General features: G+C 40.1%; 1 protein-coding gene across 4 annotated transcripts in view; it reads left to right on the top strand.

Moving 5' to 3' along the window:
* Positions 1 to 305: 305 nt before the first annotated feature.
* Positions 306 to 18,384, top strand: part of ZNF385B (zinc finger protein 385B) — a 172,804-nt gene continuing 154,725 nt past the window's right edge. The window contains exon 1 of one of the 4 annotated variants that reach the window (XM_074829263.1): positions 306 to 487. Coding sequence is in view for 1 of the 4 variants with exons in the window: in XM_074829261.1 (XP_074685362.1) it covers positions 941 to 992 (52 nt within the window). In the remaining 3 variants the exon portion in view is untranslated. Of the gene's footprint in view, positions 488 to 549; positions 778 to 879; positions 993 to 8,696; positions 8,799 to 18,384 lie in introns of those variants that run through there. The other 3 variants (XM_074829264.1, XM_074829261.1, XM_074829265.1) reach the window with 3 other exon arrangements.

The following is an 18,384-nucleotide window of genomic DNA, read 5'->3' as shown; positions in this document are numbered from 1 at the left end:
GGCGGGGCGGGCGGCCCGGGGGCAGCGCTCGCACCTTCGGGCGGTTCAGCCCTCGACGGAGCCGGGCGGCGGCAGCGGGGACCGCGCGGGGCTGGCGGCGGCGGCGAGCCCGGCCCTCAGCCGCGGCGCTGTCACAGCCCGTCCCCTCGGCCTGGGAGAGACGCGCCCACAGGTGCCGGGGGCCTCCCCGCCCCCCGCGCAGGCCCCGCCCCCGCGGGCGACCCCCGGCCCGCACGCGCCCCACCGGAGCCCGCTGAAGCGGGGACCGCCCCGCACCCCACCGCCCCGCACCCCGCCCCGCACCGCCGGGGCCGGGCGGGCGGGCGGACGGACGCATGCGCCGGGACGGCGGCAGCGGGCCAGCCGCCGGGGTCCGGCGGAGTTGGGACGCGCTCGCCTCGGTCCGGCCGGAGCGGGGCTGCCGCGCCCGCCCGCCGGTGCCGCGCTGCCTCCCTCCCTCCCTCCTTCCGTCTCGGCGGCGACTGAGGTAAGGGGCGGGCGGTGCCCCGGGGCTCGGCAGGTGCCGGCGGGGACCTTGCTCAATGTCACGGCGCGGCGGAGGGCGAGGAGGAGTTGGGGCGAGCGCTCTGCGCGCCGGGGATGCCCAGCCCGGCCACCGCGCGTGGCCAGAGCCGGAGCCCCGGTCAAGCCCGCCCGCGCCGCCGGGAAAACTTTGCCGGCGGGGAGCGGGGCCGCGGGGAGCGGGCGGCGGCGGCGCGGGTCTCCCCGGGGGTCCTGCCCGGGCGCCTCTGGCAGCGGCGGCGGTTTGCAGAGCAGGTGAGCCGCGCCGCTAACTAGGTCAGGGGCTTCAGCTGCGCGAGAGACCTGCGTAACGATCCCGCTTCCCTCAGAGGGGTTCGGGGCTGCTTTCCCTGCGCTCAAGGCTGGACGGAGCTCTGCCTTCCTTGCCTGCCGAGTGACTTTTTAACCAAACAGTTGCATGAGCACAGCTCGGCTTTCGTCTTTTATAAATCACGACGACTTTGGGAAAGGTAAATTTCTTCAGTAGAGGAGGAATTAACCTACATGAAGGAGTCATCCTTGTTGAGCTTATTACCGGTGATAATGTAAGTGCTTGGCTTTGCAGGCTCCTTCATCACAAGCCCGTGGATGGCGGTGGCATACTTAAAATGTTAAACTTTTAAGTCCTGGTGACACGGTGTTTCAAACCGTGTACAGGAGAGGTAGGTGCGAGGTTGAGTTTTCTGTGGGTACAGACAAGAAATTTCCTTGTTTCCGAGAAATTGTCAGAATATTTATGCATTTGTGAATGCACGTGTTTGTTTTCTGTTGATTTTTGACTCCTAAACAAACTAGGCAACTCTCTTCATGGGTTTTAAATCTTCTGGGCACTGGGGCTTTGTTGTTAAGCTTGAATGGAAGAACCTGTAAATGGAAAAGTTAGAGAAATGTGGCACTGTGAGTACTCAAAAGTTTAAATAAATCTTCAAAGTGAACATTTAACTGCAGCTAGCTACTACTTACAGGAGGGAGATGATAGTTTTATTTCCTGTCCTCTGCTGCTATTTCAGTGATGCCTTTCACAAACTATAAAAACTAGGTGCAAAACAAGGTCTCTGTTACTGTCAAGAACCTGTAAGTTTTCTTAAAATGGAATGTCATACGAAACGGTAGTGTAAAAACCTTAAATTGATGGGGATGCGTCTCTGTGATTGCAACAGATGTAGGTGAAGCATTGCTACTGCAGGTCCAAAATGAGAGGTAATGGTAAGACACTGGTGAGACGCCCAGGCTGGTGAATGCAGGGAGGACATGCTTTTTGAAGCTTCTGCCTCTCGCGGCAGCCTTGTGCTCACCAGTGGATGCAGCTGCCCCCTGCCCTGTTACTTCAGTTCTGAAAAGGAGAAAAAGGTGTCTCTTTGCACAGTCCAAGCTGATGCTACATGAATTTGAATGGGTTATGCTTCTTCTCCTTTTCCAAATAAGTAATCTTGCTAGTCCTTCCAACTCACCGGGTCAGTGGACTGCTTAGAGGGAGGGACAATGGTTTTTTTTACCTTTCTTCTTTTTGGTTGCTAAGGTGTTCTTCCATGGCCGCAAACTTTTTTTCTGGTGTTCGGTCTCGCCCATAGGTTTTCTGTACCTCACGCTTTTTCCAGTGAGCAGTGGTTGCTGTAATTGTGTGAGCCCTGAAGACAGAAGAGAAACTGGGGGTTATGAAATGGGTCATGTTACTAACTTCTTTTTCTGTTGTTTGATTAAATAATCCATAAGGTAGTAAGAAATTAGAAAGGAAACAATCCTCTTGCATGATATCTTCACTATGTTACCAAGTTCCTGTGTTTTCTCCCCAATGAATAATATAACAGGCACTTGGTTACACTTAAAAGTATTAACAAAACCTAGCTGTTGTCAAGAGATTGTGCGGGTTTGCTTCTTTCCATGCTACTGGGAGCTGTCCGTTGCCCCTGTGCTCCCTCTGCACAGTGCACTCTCTCACCAGTGATGAATGTATTCACACCAGCACCACTGTCTCTCAACCAGCTGTTCTCAACTGTCTCCATCTTTTTTTTTTTTTTTTCCATCTTTGTGGTTTTCTTCAGCTAAGTTTTAACTGAGAGGTTATCTTCCTCCTTGAATACTGTTGCTCAGGGATAAGGCGGTGTAAAAGCAGGAAAAAGCCTTGTGGAAGATAATCTTTTGGGGAGTGTAGGCTTGTTAATTAGCTCTGCGAGTCCTAGGATTTCAAATGGCAATGAGGATTGCTGCATAAAACATAACAGATGCTTAACTGTCATTTCGGTCTTTGCTCTTCAGGTTATCACAAGGGACTGTGGTTTCAGAATATTTGCTCTAAGAGTTTGAGAATTTATGAAACGAGGCATTTGTGTTATTTTAAAAATGGAGATATGGTACAGCTGTGGTAGTCTCAAATCCTGAAACATTCATCAGGCTGTGTTGGGATGTAACAGAGTGTGGAACTGGAGTGCAAGATTCCCTAGTGTACCAAAATATGCTGCAGAGCCTAGGTCATCTGTAGTTAATGGGAAGAAAAGATGACTTTGCAGTCTGAATAGCTTGCTTTCTGAAGTTCTGATATCACTTTGTTACATGCTTTAAAACCATTGAAATTCCTTTAATGTCAGCTTGTAGCAGATAAATATTTTAGTCCTGTAACTTTTGCATTTCATTCAGAAAATTGTAGTACTTAATATATGTCACCCATCAAGATACAAATGTGAATATCTTACGTGATGTGATCCTGGATTACCTCTGATGCTCTGAAGGTAGACACAGATGTTAAATGCGATAATATCTCAATTAACAAAGGGGAAATTTACCCAAATCCATAGACTGCACTTGCATCTTTTATTCTCAGGCTGATGAATGGACAGAGAGCTGAAGGAATTACAGAAACTTCTCTCCTGTGTGACCATAATATCACTCTAGCTGCACAGGTTGGTAGATTTTCACCAGATGCTCTGCTTACAGAACTTTACAGATGCAATTCAAACATTGAGTGAAGGGCAATTATCTATTGTTATTTTGCCCACAAGTGAGAAAAGTACAGGTCCTTTCCAAAGGTAAAATTTTTCTTTTTACTGCAAATTTACAGAGCATGCATAATCTTACTATAGGAAGTTTATGGTTGTCATATTTAACAAATGGCAATGTTTTTCACAGAAAGCATTTAAAACATTTTGAAAGTTTGTGTCCTAAGGATTTTTAAGAACATTTTTCCTAAAATTAATCTGTTTTCTGATTTTACATAATGCACAGAGCAAACTGGGGAATTACAATAAAAATTGTATCTGTACAGTGCAGACATTTAACATCATTGTACGTTACTGGAGAAAGTGCTAGTATTCTAATACAGTTACATTTAGTGGAAGCATATATTCTTAAGTAAGCATCACTTAATTTATGGCATCAACAGTATGTTGATAAAAATAAATACTTGGTAATTTGTTTTGGTATAATGTGCCTTTTAATGACAGGAGGCCAGGGTCTCTATTTGTCAGTGTCCTGGTTTCGGCTAGGATAGAGTTAGTTTTCTTCCTAGTAGCTGGTACAGTGCTGTGTTTTGGATTTAGTGTGAGAATAATGTTGATAACACACTGATGTTTTAGTTGTTGCTAAGTAGTGTTTATCCGAAGTTAAGCGTTTTTCAGTTTCCTGTGCTCTGCCAGCAAGGAGGTGCACAAGAAGCTGGGAGGGACCGTGGCCAGGACAGCCGACCCGAACTAGCCAAAGGGATGTTCCATACCATGGAACGTCATGCGCAGTGTATAAACTGGGGGGAGTTGGCCGGGAGGGGCCGATTGCTGCTTGGGCAAGGGTCAGCGGGTGGTGAGCAGTTGCTCTGTACATCACTTGTCTTCTCCTGGGTTTCATTTCTCTCTCTTTTTGTTATATGCCTTTTCATTACAGTTATTATTATATTTTATTTTTATTGTTATCATTTTATTTTAGTTATAATGCCATTCTTTCAACCCATGAGTTTTACTTTTTTTCCGATTCTCCCCATGCCACTGGGAGGGGGGAGGAGTGAGCGAGTGGCTGTGTGGTGCTTAGCTGCTGGCTGCGGTTAAACCACAACAGCCAAAAAGAAAGCCTTTTTTTTTTTTTTTTATGCCCTGAAATACATCACATTTCATGAAGTTGAGCTAATATTTCCAAGAGTGATGAATCATGCCCATTAACTTTGCAATTTTATCATGTTTCCTTTTTAGATGAGTGTTCTCATCAGATCATCTGCAATAATTTTTTTGAATTTCTCAAATGTAAACTGTAGAATCTTAACAAGTATGTTGTAAGTTTTGCATGCAACTGTGATTTTTCTTATGCATTCGCTAAAGCTGACATTGCTTTCTATAAACATATTAATTGACACGTTAAAAATTCATTAGAGAACCTGAGCTGTCAAGGCTTGTAAAAATAGAAGCCTTGTAAACCAATCTAACTGTATCAGTGCAGTTCCAGTCCTCTGCTTATCAATATTGGTACCTTACCAATTCGCTGCTGTTAAACTGCCAGATGGATCTTGTAATGACAGGTGGTGCTAATACATATCTAGGCACATTAGAACTGTGCTGTTTATATTATTGATCAACATTTGGATATGAGCAGGTTAGGGTGTTATGAAAACATTGCTAATACTTCATTCCTCAGTGAAATCATACAATAACACTTTGTTTATTGACAACAACTTTTTTGGTGTTAAACATCTATGATAAGGAGTTTAAGGGGGGGTTTAACTAAACATGAGTACAGGTAAAAGCTTTAGACATCTACAGCCCTTTTCACCTCACTTTATACACCTAAATTCTTTTCAATTACATAGCCTTCTCTGTTTAAGTGCTTTATAGGTTTTAAAATGCAAGTTGCCTAGAATGCAGAGACTGCATAAAATAGATTTCAGTTTGCAAATAGGTGAAATGCACTTTCTTCTGTCGCAGAATCTGCATAATTATGCATCCTGGTTCACAATTGTCTGGACCTTTTCCTGATGATTTTGCTATGTGACAGGATGATGGTTTGGGGTATTGGTAAAATGCTATCATTCTGGAATATACTGGACAGCGTTTCATTACTCTTGGCTTTCTATTGCAAACTGGTGCGGACATGCCAGTGCTGCAAGTACAAAGGATTTGGGGCACACCTGCAACTAAGTCATTCATTTTGCATGTGAAGTAGGGTAATGTTGTCTCCCGCAGCTCACTGAATCATACTGAGAGATGGCACACCAAGTCTTCTCTTGCAAACAAACATCAAAGCTCAAAGCCAGTCCACTCTGTGATAATATGATGATGTTCCAGGGAAGGCGATCCTTAAAAGCCTAAAGTAAGTCTTGTGTAATAAAGGAAGATTGTGTAACTGCTTACTACAGGCACTGAAGAACAATTCTGTACCTGACTGAAACGATAGAGTTAAGGTCAGGAGAGCAAAGTAAAATTAACCGAGGTGAAGACTGAATTATACTGTGATGTTAAAATATACTTATTTTTCTGTTTTCTGTGTTTGGTTTTTTTTTTTTTTTTTTTTTTTTTTAATGTGCCATGGTATTGTTATGTTTTGTGAGGCTTTTGGTGCATCATAGCAGCCAGAATGCTGCCATTCTATAACCAGTGTCTTCTCATGCAGAGTGGTTCATAATCGATTTACTTAATGGTGGCTGGTGTAGTGCTGATTCCCAGCAGAGGATGCCACCTACTCAATCTTTAACACTACTCAGCATTACTAAACTTGTAAGATCTAATGAGTTTATATCATAAGTGGTTATGGCTGTAGGCCATGTTGTTCTCTCTATATATACTTGTGCAGGTACCAGAAAGTTAAACATATGGTAGGAGATTTTGTTTAACAGCTCATGCTGTTGAGTTTTAATTTGACACTTCTCAGTATATCCCATTTAAATACAGTAGACTATCAGGTCTCCTTAGTCCTATTACAATTTGATACAATTTCAAAGATTAATTAGTTGAAGGATCAGTGATGTGACAGGCAACATTAGTAGAGTATGCTTCAAAATGGGAAGAGAGTGGTTTTTATGTAACTTGGTTTACACTTTACAGTGTTTATTTTTATCTGTCATAATTTTGAGCTTTAAAAATGAGCTTGTTTTTCTAAGCCAGGGAAAAAATTTTTTGAGCATAGAGACTCATTATCAAGATGTATCCCAGGGAAGAGGAGTGTGGATAAGATATTAAGTAAATACTCTCGAAGTTCTTACTCTGCTCTGTGTAGCAAGGCTTCCAAAGAAGGTATAGATAGGAACCTCCTAACGGGAATTTATAATGGAAATGCTAATACAAGCTAGCAGAGGAGTACCTAGTCTCTATCTTTGCATGACTGCATATGACAGAAAAAAATAATAATTGCATAATCTTTCTTCCTTTGGCCACCTGCTAATAATTGGATGGTGAATCTTTGACTTGGAATTGCAAATGCATGTAAGTGCCTAGGTGCACTTCATCTTTCTTTTAAAATTACATTATTTAATATGTGTTACTAATTAAGAAAACCCCTTATAAATCAGTGTCAAAGCTTTACAGAAAAAGATTCTGCCTTTGTCCGTTTCTGCAGTCTGTTATCTGCAATGCAGGTGCAGTCTATGCCAGACAGCTGCATGTTTGGTAGTTTGTGGGGCCTGTGCATAGTCAATACCATGTTTGATACTTAACTTGGTCCCTTGTTAATCAGAGAAACAAGAATACCCATACTATAGACATCAAACAGCATTAAGGCAACTTAAAAATTGCCAAGTTAACTACTTGAAAATTGGGAAATGCCAGAAAGTGTTGTCCATACAACCTTAACTGAGCCTGTTGGTGTGTATAAACAGGAGTAATTTTTGTTTTTTTCTGTGGGACTTTCACCAGCCTTTGTACACAGGATAGGTAATGCTTACTGACAAATGACTTTTCCTGAATCTCTTGGTGTGTGCCTTGTCACTCGAACGTTATTCTGAGAATATGGGCATTTCACTGGTGCTCAGCTTGTAGTAGCTGTGTGCTTCACAGTCGGGGGCGGGGGGGGAATAAAATCTTTGCAACACTTCCACGACATAAATGTATGGCTTTCTTCTGACATAGGGGGGGAGCTTTGGCACAGAGAGAGGTCTTCAGTAATGTTAGATGCTCGGTTTGAGTCGTGGGGACTGGTGTGTCAACACTTGGAATGATGTAGTATGCGTTCACAGCATGAGCATCCAAGAGCTCGCAGTTATCAAGTTAGGCTCTCAGAAAAGGCGTGCCCAGTTAGTGATTGTGGAAGGATTGATTTAAGCGACTTTCCTAGCATTACTAGCAACTCTGTGGTAGAGCCCAGGATACGGATAGATTCTGCACTGCAGCATTCAAGTGCCGTAACCCTGAGAGAATCTTTTTCTCTTGCAGGCTCCTGCTTTGCTTTCAACTTCTACAGCAAATGAGGTAGTTTTTTTCAGAAGGAGGTTGTTCTTATGACTTATGTTGATTGTCTTTATTCATCTCCAGTCTGCAAGGAGAGGGAAAAACATGAACTTGTAATTTAAAGAGCCTATTAGCTTGCCTTTTTTTTTTTTTTAAAGCAAGCTATACAAACTGTAAATTCTGTCCTAAGGAATTATGGTAAATCTTGAATTGTTCATAAGTGTGTTTCAAATGTTTGGATCCAGAGCCTGGCTTCTGGAGCTTATTGAACGATTGAAGAAATGAACTTCATGCTATGTGGAGCAGCATTAGAGGCTTGACGTGCTTTGTGTTTCACTGGTTTGCTCAGATATCATCAGATCCCAGTCTGGAGAACTTCAGCACGTTATTTTAGACAGGTGACATCAGAAGCAGCAGAACCTTATTATAGACAGTTTTGGGCAGCCAAAAGAGTTATGATACTGCTAGTCCCGTAGGTAATATGAAAAATATGAAGTACTCTAACATATGGGTAGGGATATTTGGTGCTGTTGTCTTATTCTGTGTAGTATTAAACTGCTCAAAATTAATATTTGTTATCTGCAAAACTATAAAATAAATTTTGAAGATGCAAATCACTCTTCTTTTAGAAGTATCTGAGACTGCTGTAGCTTTATGGATCTAGGTTTGAATAAGACCATCCACTGTACTTGGGACCCCTCCTCTACTTCAGGTAGGTGACAGATGCTCTGGAGCAAGTGATATTCCTAAAAGGCTAGACAAGAGCCACCTACACTGGCATTTTCTTTTTCTTTCAAACAGGTTTAAGAAAACACTTCAAGTCAAATTCTGCTGTCTTTCCTCAGCATGTGGGTTAGTCTCACCAACTCAGGAATGCTACAAAAATAGCTTAAGAAACCAGACAGCGGAGCTTTACAAACTTCAGTAAGCATCAAATAAAGTTGCACTGATGATCAGTAATAACAAATGTTGTCAGAACTAATGCAAAAATTTGATTAAGTTGTGAACTTCATAATTTGGTTATATTGTCAACTATGTTGCAATGCTGAATTTGATGAGTCTCAGTTGTCCCCTTCATAATTACAATTTATCACTTAACTCATAGGATGGGGAGGAGAAAGCAAGAGGTAGACAAAACAGGAATGCTGTAATGCTTGTTTTTAACTCTTTCAGTGAATTTGCATTAGCCAGTATTTCTGCATGTAACTTGGTGGTGGCTTGTTGCAGTTTAAAAGAGCTGGAAAAACCTCTGCCATTGAAGAAACCCCACGGACCTCTCTTATGTGTTACTTGTAGCTCTCAGAAGCTTTTCACCTTGTTTTCGTAACTGTAAATTAGAATATCGATTGAATTTCTGTATTGTAGTTTTGTAAGAAAAGATTTGAATTTTCTTTTCCATCTCTGAAGTGGACATCTAGATCTTCAGCAAGGATAGGAAAACTTTCTTCTTGTTCAGAGGAAGAGATTTATACTAATCTGATTTGGTGAATTTTTTTTTTTTTTTTTTTTTAAAAATGCATGCTGGCGTTAAACCCCAGATGACATGACACAGAAGGGCTGCAACGAGTCTGTGGTTGACAAGAGTGTGTGGGGTTTGTAATCTCTATATGCAGCACCACAGCCTCTTCCTGCCTGTACGCAGTTGATCAGAGGGTTCTTTTACCATGTGGTTGTGATAACTATGCGAACTGTCATGGGGAGTTAGGAGTCAACAGCATGTTTCATGCTGAGCATGGGGGTCATGGCAGATTTGCTTTTGTACACTACTACCGTATAAATGTGCTTAATATTAACATGATGTTTTGTGTGGAATGGCTCTTGTTTTTACAGAGCTGGAAATCATATTTTTTATGACACTGCATCAAAGTTTTGAGTGTTTCTAATTATGATTTTTTGACTATATATATTTTTGAATCCATTCTTGTCCTTTATGTTGCTACTGCTGCTGCTTCTTCCATCTTACAGGAACCCTCAAATTCCTTTCATGTCAATGACTTGTTGCAAAAACCAGATATATTTTAAAATTACTTATCACGTTGAAGTAGCTGGCTTTGGGCTACAAAAGGATTTTTTTGCTTAAAAGGATCATTTCAGCTTGCATTTCTGAATGGGCTAGTTTTCAAAAATGGGCATTAGTGTTTTTTTTAAGCATTGTCAGAATCTCTCTAGAATGGTTGTTACTAGGATTTGTATTTTATGTTTTTCCAAAAAGCCACAGGCAGAACTTAATTCACTTATCAGAGTACGGCTAAATGCTTCTTAGAGTTAGTAGGATAGTGTGAAGATGAAAAACTTCCTCGAGATTGCTTGGGATCCTTCAGGTTTGAAGGTCACAGGAGAGTGAACTGTGGCTTCATGAGCTGACTGCAGGCAGTTCATCCCTGCCGCTTCTGATCATCCTCTACACCTGCCTCTTTGTCGTCCCCTCAGGCAGCTTAATGCTTTGGTCCTTGGCCTTTCTTTCAGTAGTTGTATTTCTTGGCTTTTCTAATTTCTTGACCCCTGTGTTGGCTTGGTGAGCTTAGTATGTGACCTAGTTGTGTATCCGATCAACGTTCCCCTTCCTGATTGCAGCCTAGCTCTACAAATTGCAGGAGTGGCCAGCGACTCACTGGGATACCCAAGTAAAATTTGAATTTTCAGATGGATACTGCCCCATTTTTAATAAAAATGTTTTTGAGCCCTTTTTCCAGTCAGTCAAGTCTGAAATAAAAGTATTTTTGAAAAATTTCACATACCTTTTTTTTTTCTTCAACAGAATAAAAGAATGATGTTCTTTATTTTTAAAGCTTAGTTGTCAAACATGTGTGTACATTCAGAGCAGAAAAACATTTGTTCTTCTGTGTTTTAAGGTATTTGGTGGGAAACCAAAGTTATGAAAATGATGTATAGGACTGCCGTATAAGCACTAGACTATTCCTTGTAGTTACACATTATTGAGACTGATCAATAGTCGTACTTTAAAATGTATATAGTTAATAATTACTCTGAGATGAATTCTCTTGTGTTTGGTGATACGCTTTAGTAGCTACAGTTATTAGGTCACTAAAAGGAAGGTGAAGAAGTAGTAAAACATATCCATATCTGTAGAGAAAAAGCTCTTGGAGCTAAGAGGATCGTCCTCATGCTGTATTTTTGTATGGCCTTGGTATCACGGGTTTCTCACCTGCTAACAGATGCTCTAGGTGTCACAGTAATATGCGTACTTAAAAGCCCTCTTGGGTTGTGAGAGAGATATATATATTTCAGTTAACATGTCTGCATCAGATTTACCTCTAACCCTTCAGAGAAGATCTTTTACTACATAATTGCATCAACTGAGAAATCTGGTATCAGGAAATAGATTGTTTTTTCTCAAGTGAGCCATACCTTACTGGCAAAGGAATCCTCTAAGTAGCCTGAAGTGCTCACACTTAACTTTAACTGCTAGATTTAGGTGCATTTGATTAATGCTTTGCCTTAGTGCATGTAGAGATTTCTTGGGTTGTGAATTGCTGTCTTCAGAAGCATAAGAGTTTGCTCTAATTGGAAAAAAACTAAGTTCAAAGACTGTATACGAGACTGTACTGCAACACGTGTGCAAGGCGGAGTTAAGTCTGTTATTAAAAAACTAAAAAAGACTGACTCAGGGTTTTGTGGGGCTTCCATGCTAGGAAACTAAATATAGGTGCCTTTCAGATAATAACACCCACCTCTCAGCACAAAATACCTATCTGCTTGAAATGTCTTTTAATATTTGACAATGTTTTATACAAAATATGGCCAATTTTAGAGCTCTCTGATATGCAACAATGCAAAATTATATGCTTATCTGACCCTTTAATTAGCTTTCGTTCTGCCTCACATGATTTATAGCTCCATGATTCCTATGTAAAAATGATGTATGACTTAATGAAGTGGAAAGCTAGAATGGGATCACACCTCTAGTTGTTTAATGGTTTCCCCTAGCTAGGTGACTGGTGTGCTGGAGAAGAAAGCAGCTGTAAGCATCTTCTCATTTATTATGGCAAGGACATAAAAGTCCATGTTGCTGTGACTTATAGTTGTTTGCTTCGTCGTCACATATACAATTCATTGGAGCAAGGAGGGAATGTGGCTCTTCCATAAAGCATAAAAGTAGCAGGTAAGAATAGAAATGCAGATGTAATCTTTCTTGCTCAAACTTTAATGCAGCTGTTTCAGATATTTAGAATCTAGCTCTAACTGTTTTCTTGATACGGGAAAACTAGTGTTCCAGCATGATTTAATGCCAGTAATAGGGTGGGAAAACCCTTAGCAGGCCAACTGTATTTGCTAGCCAAGGGATTTTGGGAAGGGTCTTTTCAAATTGCTACTTTGACTACTTAAGTAACTTTTCTGAAGAAAGAAGCAATTGTTTGCTGTATTACTCGTACACCTGAAGCTTATCTAGTTATGTTTCTGTTAGTTTCAGAATATTTGTCTTTACAACATCTTTGATATGGTGGTTCTGGTATTCTTAACTATAATACTGTAAACTCAGGTAATTCTGGCTTCTTAGTGGTTTGTGGTCTAAGTGTGTCTTCTGGAGTGGGGAGGGGGAAAAAAACCAGGGATATCACAGAAATGAACTGACTTCAGCCTTGTTTCCATCTCCAGAAATCATATGGATTCTAGTTGGGGCAGCTGCTTTCAGTAATTGCTGGGAGGAGCCATCTGAAGTACAGGAGTGGAATGAGAGGTCCTTTTTATTTTGCTGTGTGGCTGCATAGTTTAAGTTCAAGAATTATCACATCCTGCCAAGAGTGCAGTAACATTACAGGTATACCTGTAGCATCTGTGTGGGACACAAACCCATATGTATTTAATTCTGAATCTGTTGTGATCTATGGGCATTTCCTACATATTCCAGAAAGCATCCATTCCTTACTTAGTCTGTAGTCCTATCTCTGTGGAGCCAGAAAGGCTGGAGCCTTTGCTAGCTAGCATCTGAGAGTTGTGGTCTGTCCTGAGAGATCTGTAGGTCCCATCCTTTTTCTTTGTTTTCCCTCTTGTGAAGTTTGAATTTACTGCTATTAATCTTCAAAGAACCAAGTGGTACCTTTGCAGTTTATGTTACCGTATACATGAACTACTGAGTTTGTAAGTGAAAACTGTTACCTACTACCTACTCCCATGATGGGAGATATGGTTTCTGACATATATTTTGGGGTTCACAGAGGGTGATGCTTTGCTATTGCCTGGTATTTATTCATTAAGTGTTTAAGGATTTGTAGAATTTACAAGTTCTTCCTTCAAATTTCTGATCACTTTCTCATATTCATAAATATTTTTCCAGTGTTTCTGGACTTTACAATCTATCCTGGAACCAGCGGTCTTTGGGACAGCTGGTCCAGGAATTTTTAGGTATCTGGGGAAAGAAATAACACTCCCCCTCTTCCAAGTGTCCTCCAAGCACTGGCAGTGGGTCTAATCGTGGAAGTTTGCTGTGCGGGTCATTGTTGTATTTGTATCTTTGGCTTCTGGGTGTTGGACTCTCATCATTCTTTTAAATGGCGGTAGAAGAGAAACTGACTTGCCATTTTACAGTTGCAGTTTGTGCTTACTTCTTGACTGCAGTTAAGATAACAGAAATATAGTATTCAGTGAATTATGCAACCTTCTGAGGTTGTGGCAGAGCTTGAGAAAATAGTGAAAATGCTCTTGGAAAGGTAGATCAGTCCTCTTAAACTCTGTATTCGGTGATGTGTTAGCTTGTAGTTCCACAAGTGAATTGTATAAGCTTTCCTAGCACTTCTGAGATTGTTGCAACTTCTGGTAAATCTCAAACAAGCTGTAATTTCTGATGGACCTTTCAAGGAGGCTGTTTCATAATATGTAATAGGGATCTTGCTCAAAGTATAAGGAACACCAAAAGAGCCATTTCCAGAGTAGAGTAAGGAGTACATGTGCCATTCACTGAATAATCCTGGAAGTACTTGCTGCCAGAATGGCAAATTTCATAGGGTATGAAGGGGATTGCACTATGTGCTGTTATATAAGATGATCTGCCTCACTCAAATTTGGATGGAGGCTTTTTAAAGGCTTATGTGTCAGGCTTGTGTCTCAGTTGTAAAACAGAATTTTGGCAATGGTGGAGGTTCCTGATTCTGTGTGTGTGTGTTAGCTCACTCATCGCTATGAGGCAGGCTGAGGTCACCTGCTGAGAGCAGCCTCTGCATGTGAATGCATTCTCCATTTTTTTTCCATAAGAAAATGGACTTTCTAGTTTAGGTCATCAACTAGGAAAGAGTTTTAGTTAATATGAAATATAAGCACCTGTGCTGAGGTATGGTAGGTGAACCTGTTTGGATTTGTGTAATGTAATAGCTACAGATGCTATTAAGACCATCCAGCATCTTAATTTTTCTTTGGGAATGTTTTGTCCAATTCTGAGTAGGCTCATCCTGTCTTAACTTGGGATATGATCTGTTATATTTTATAAGGTGATATGTTTTGTAGGGAGTTGGAATTTTAGTTACACATTTTTTTAGGTAAGGAATTACATGTTGATGAATATGTGAATATAATAGGGTAACACTGATACTATCTTTACATGAAGGTGCTTGCATAGTTGCTGTCATCATGAGGTTATTACCAAAGTATTAAATTGTTCTTGCTCATGACTTTGGTATTTTTCGAGGTACAGGTGCATCGATGTACCTGGCTTCAATCATGCAAATACATTTGCATCTGTGGGTCCCTCCTTTCCTAGGGAGATTGTCCCATGGTCACTGATCCACCTGTGCAGAAGCATTTGTGAGATCAGAGCCTAAGCGTATTACTGTTAAATGTAATTAGATGTTAAACTCACACTGTAGTGTAATTTCTTCCGAGTGTCACCCAAGATTAACTGAAGAACAGGAATGATTGAGGACACTTTAACTGCTGAATCCTTGGAAAACCATTCTGAATAGGTGGATTTCTTAAATTGGGAGCTGGGGACTGTGGGCCATTACGATGTGTAACTCCTTGCTGAACAAGGAGTTTTAAAATGTTCCTCCTTGCTTAGTCCACTTTTAAAGAATACATTTTTTTTCACGAGAAATAATTTGATCAAAAACTAGTATCTAAGTGTTAGCATATTGATTATTTGTTGCTGATTTTATATATCTTAGTTGGTGGTGTTTGCTGATAAATGTTTCTTTGTCTAGATAAGAAACTTGGAATGAGTATCTAAAAGGCAGGGTCAGTGTGATCAAATCAGTATTTCCCAACTTGAATGAAATATTCTATTAAAACAACAAACAATGGATGCTGTACTGGCACTGTTTAGGCTTGCTATGTTTTAGGAACCTTGGGATTAGTGTTTATCTGTCCCATAAAGGACACAAATCATTTAGATTAGAAGTAATCTGATTGTATTGAAGTACAAATTATAGCACAAAGGCCATTCAAGTGGGTTAAGTGACCAGGGTTGGTAAACACCATATGACTGCTGATTGGTCGATGAAAAGAGTATTAACTGAAAGATAATGATGGATTTTAATCCAAATCTCTAAAGGGCAACAGCTGTAGTTCCCAAATGAGTTCACTCTCTGACAGAGTTTTGAGACACCAATTTATTTGTTCCCAACTATTTTTCTTGTGCAAGAATTAATTTGAAATGTAATTCATTATTCCTATATAGAATATGCCTATTCCATACAGCTTTCTAGTCTACTTTCAGTAATGAGTTCACTATGATTTTTATGCACATTGAAGAAATTGCAGTTTTTATTCCAGGGTTCTGCAGTATGCTAGGGTAAATTGTTAGTGTGATTTGGTTTAGGAAAATCAGCTGATATTCTTCCTGTTCATGTCTTTTATCAACAGAGTATGAAGTCTAGTTAAGTATTTAATTAAAAAGAAAAAAAAGCAAACGGAATAACTGGTATTCCATATGAACTTGTTTCCAGAATGCTTACTGATGTTAATGCTTAAGAATGGCAAGTAAATGCTTATCACTGATAATAAATGACATGTATTTGTGTAGTGTGCTTTATTTCAGAGGGTCTGTATGTGCTTTAAAAATGGGAATTGCATCACATAACAATGAATATATGATATCCTGAGAGTGAGAAGTGGCAGCATTTTAGGAGTACAATGTAACATTGTTTAGGATGTGAACTGAAAAATATAGGCAGGCTGTATTTATTAATGACTTCAGTATTGGGATTATACTACTTTTTTGGGTGGTTGTTGCAATAAGAACTTTGCAAAGTTTCAGATTCTCTCTTAAATTTCCCCCCCCAAATTTGCGCTTACTCTGAAATATGCATGTTCATTAAAGGAGTCTGAGCCACTGCAAAAGGAAAGTAATTTAACTTTGTGGTTCCCTGGTCTATCTGTCTATTTGGTTTGGGAAGGTCAACAAGAGTACAGATGAAGTGGTCCTAAACTATTGTTTACAGTCCAAGCATTCAGACATAGGAAAAAGAGTTGAGGTCCTTTAAAATGATATTAATTTTATCTGTCTTCGTATCTAGAAAATGTGCATGATTAAACCATTCCTCTATTGTTATTGAGGATTTATTCAGATAATCTAGACAAGATATGTCCTCATGGCAGGAGCAGACAATAGATCAGACTGGGTACTGTACCTACAGATTGTTTTGAGAGCAAAAATGGAGTCATTAGTACCTAAGTCGTGTTTTGTCCTTTTGATGTAGACACACCTAATGCTATAGCAAGTGTAAATAAGTAGGGATCTTGTCCTTTGGATTTACATTATAATTCAAAAAGAGTTAGGAAAACTTTACCTGGTACAGAAGTTATTGGTGAACCCCTTTGCAGAACTGGGAGGACACTGTTGTTGAAAGGAGACCTTGAATGCAGTTATGTTAGAGCAGTCTGAAATGCCTTTAGAAAATTGTGACAAAGAACTTGTGACCTACCTCTACTTGATTTTGGAGCCTGTGAAGTCTCTTATTTTATTTGTTTTCTTATAATGTAATAGATACTGCTTAGTTATTGAAATGAGAGAATTTTCTTACTAAGAAGCTGGATAAGACAGACTTCCAATAAACAGTAACTATACTGCAGGTGCTATCTTGAGAGTTAAAACTATTTGAGCATTGGCTTGTGCATTGGGGTAACAGGATGTCTGCTTTACTACTAGTTCATGGAAAGGGTAAAGTGAGAGAATCTGACAAGGTGCCCATATATGTTTTTTATATGTGTGTGTGTATATGCTTGGCCCGGCAGTAGCAATGGAATATAATTGTGTCATGTGTCACGCTTGCTCAAGGAGTTGAGCAAGAACTTTGGTCTTCCCAAAGTTAGGATAGGATAGGAGATAGGATAGAGTAACCTGTTAAATTTTCTTTCTTGTGTTGACAGACTAACCATGTCTTACAGCTTTTGATATTTTGAATGTGGTTAATCCATAGGTAATTGGCTGTGTGAATGTTTTGGTCATTAGAGTTTACGAAGCTGGACAAACCCAAAGGCAGACATGAGATTGTTCCACTTACCCTTGGGAATTTTTGCAGTGTGAGGAATGTAAGGCTGGGCTACAAGTATGCAATGAGAAACTCAATAAAATGAAAATGGTGACCATGACTTTCTCCTGAGAAGTCGTCATGATCCAATGTGAACCTTGAATGTCTTTAGAGGTCAAGAGCTCCAGGTTGATCAATACCAGGATATTGTTGTACTGTGGCTGGAGGTTCTGCTATAGCATCTGTAGTTGCACTGAGTGATAGAGTTAGCCCTTAAAATGCTTCTTTCTCCCTATTGCCTATTTTTGGGCTTTTTGCTTATTTTTAGAAGAGATTTTTTTCATATATTGAAGGGGGAGAGTGGGGATTAGGATACAGCCCCATTTCCTGAAAAATATTTGTCGATCATCTCTAGCACAGCTACAACTGTCACCTGAGCCATGCCCGAGTTCAAAAGATGAGCAGGAGTGAGGAGACTTTCACAATATCAGCCTAATTCTCAAAGGGTCTCTGAATTAAAAGACCTTGTGGGTTAACAGTGTTTGGAAACCAGAGCAGCTACCTTATTTGACTTTTCAGTGTCAATTTTGATTCCTGTTCTAAATTCGGGGAAAAGTCTTTAAATGTTAAACATAAACAAGCAAAAAGCCTTTTGAAGGTTGTTTCTGTAAAATTTAGAGTTCTTAGGTTTTCAGTTTTTCCATTTGCATGCTTGTTTGACAGTGCTGAAACAGGTGCTCATGATGCTATTTAATGACTGCAATTTCTGAAAATAACATTTTGACTAAATTGATTATTTTTCTAGAGAAAACTTTGGCTACAAACCAGGATTTTCCAAGGGGAAGTAGAAAATATAATTAGAAAATTTTCAGCTGTACGTATTTGGAAATTTCTTGTGGAAACCAAGTCCTTAATATCCATTGCAAGGGTATCTTGTGGGATCTCTGAACTCTAGTTGCTTTCACATGTGGTTTCCTGTGGCAGATGACAGTCTGTTTCTGCTGACAGTTGAACTGGACTTTCTTTGTTCATGTCTTAGCTAAGGACTGATAAATATTTAAAAACAGTAATGTGGCATTTAATTGACAGTT

This window comes from Strix aluco, chromosome 6, assembly GCF_031877795.1.
Source record: "Strix aluco isolate bStrAlu1 chromosome 6, bStrAlu1.hap1, whole genome shotgun sequence".
NCBI lineage: Eukaryota > Metazoa > Chordata > Aves > Strigiformes > Strigidae > Strix > Strix aluco.
This window is presented reverse-complemented; position numbering and strand designations above follow the sequence as displayed.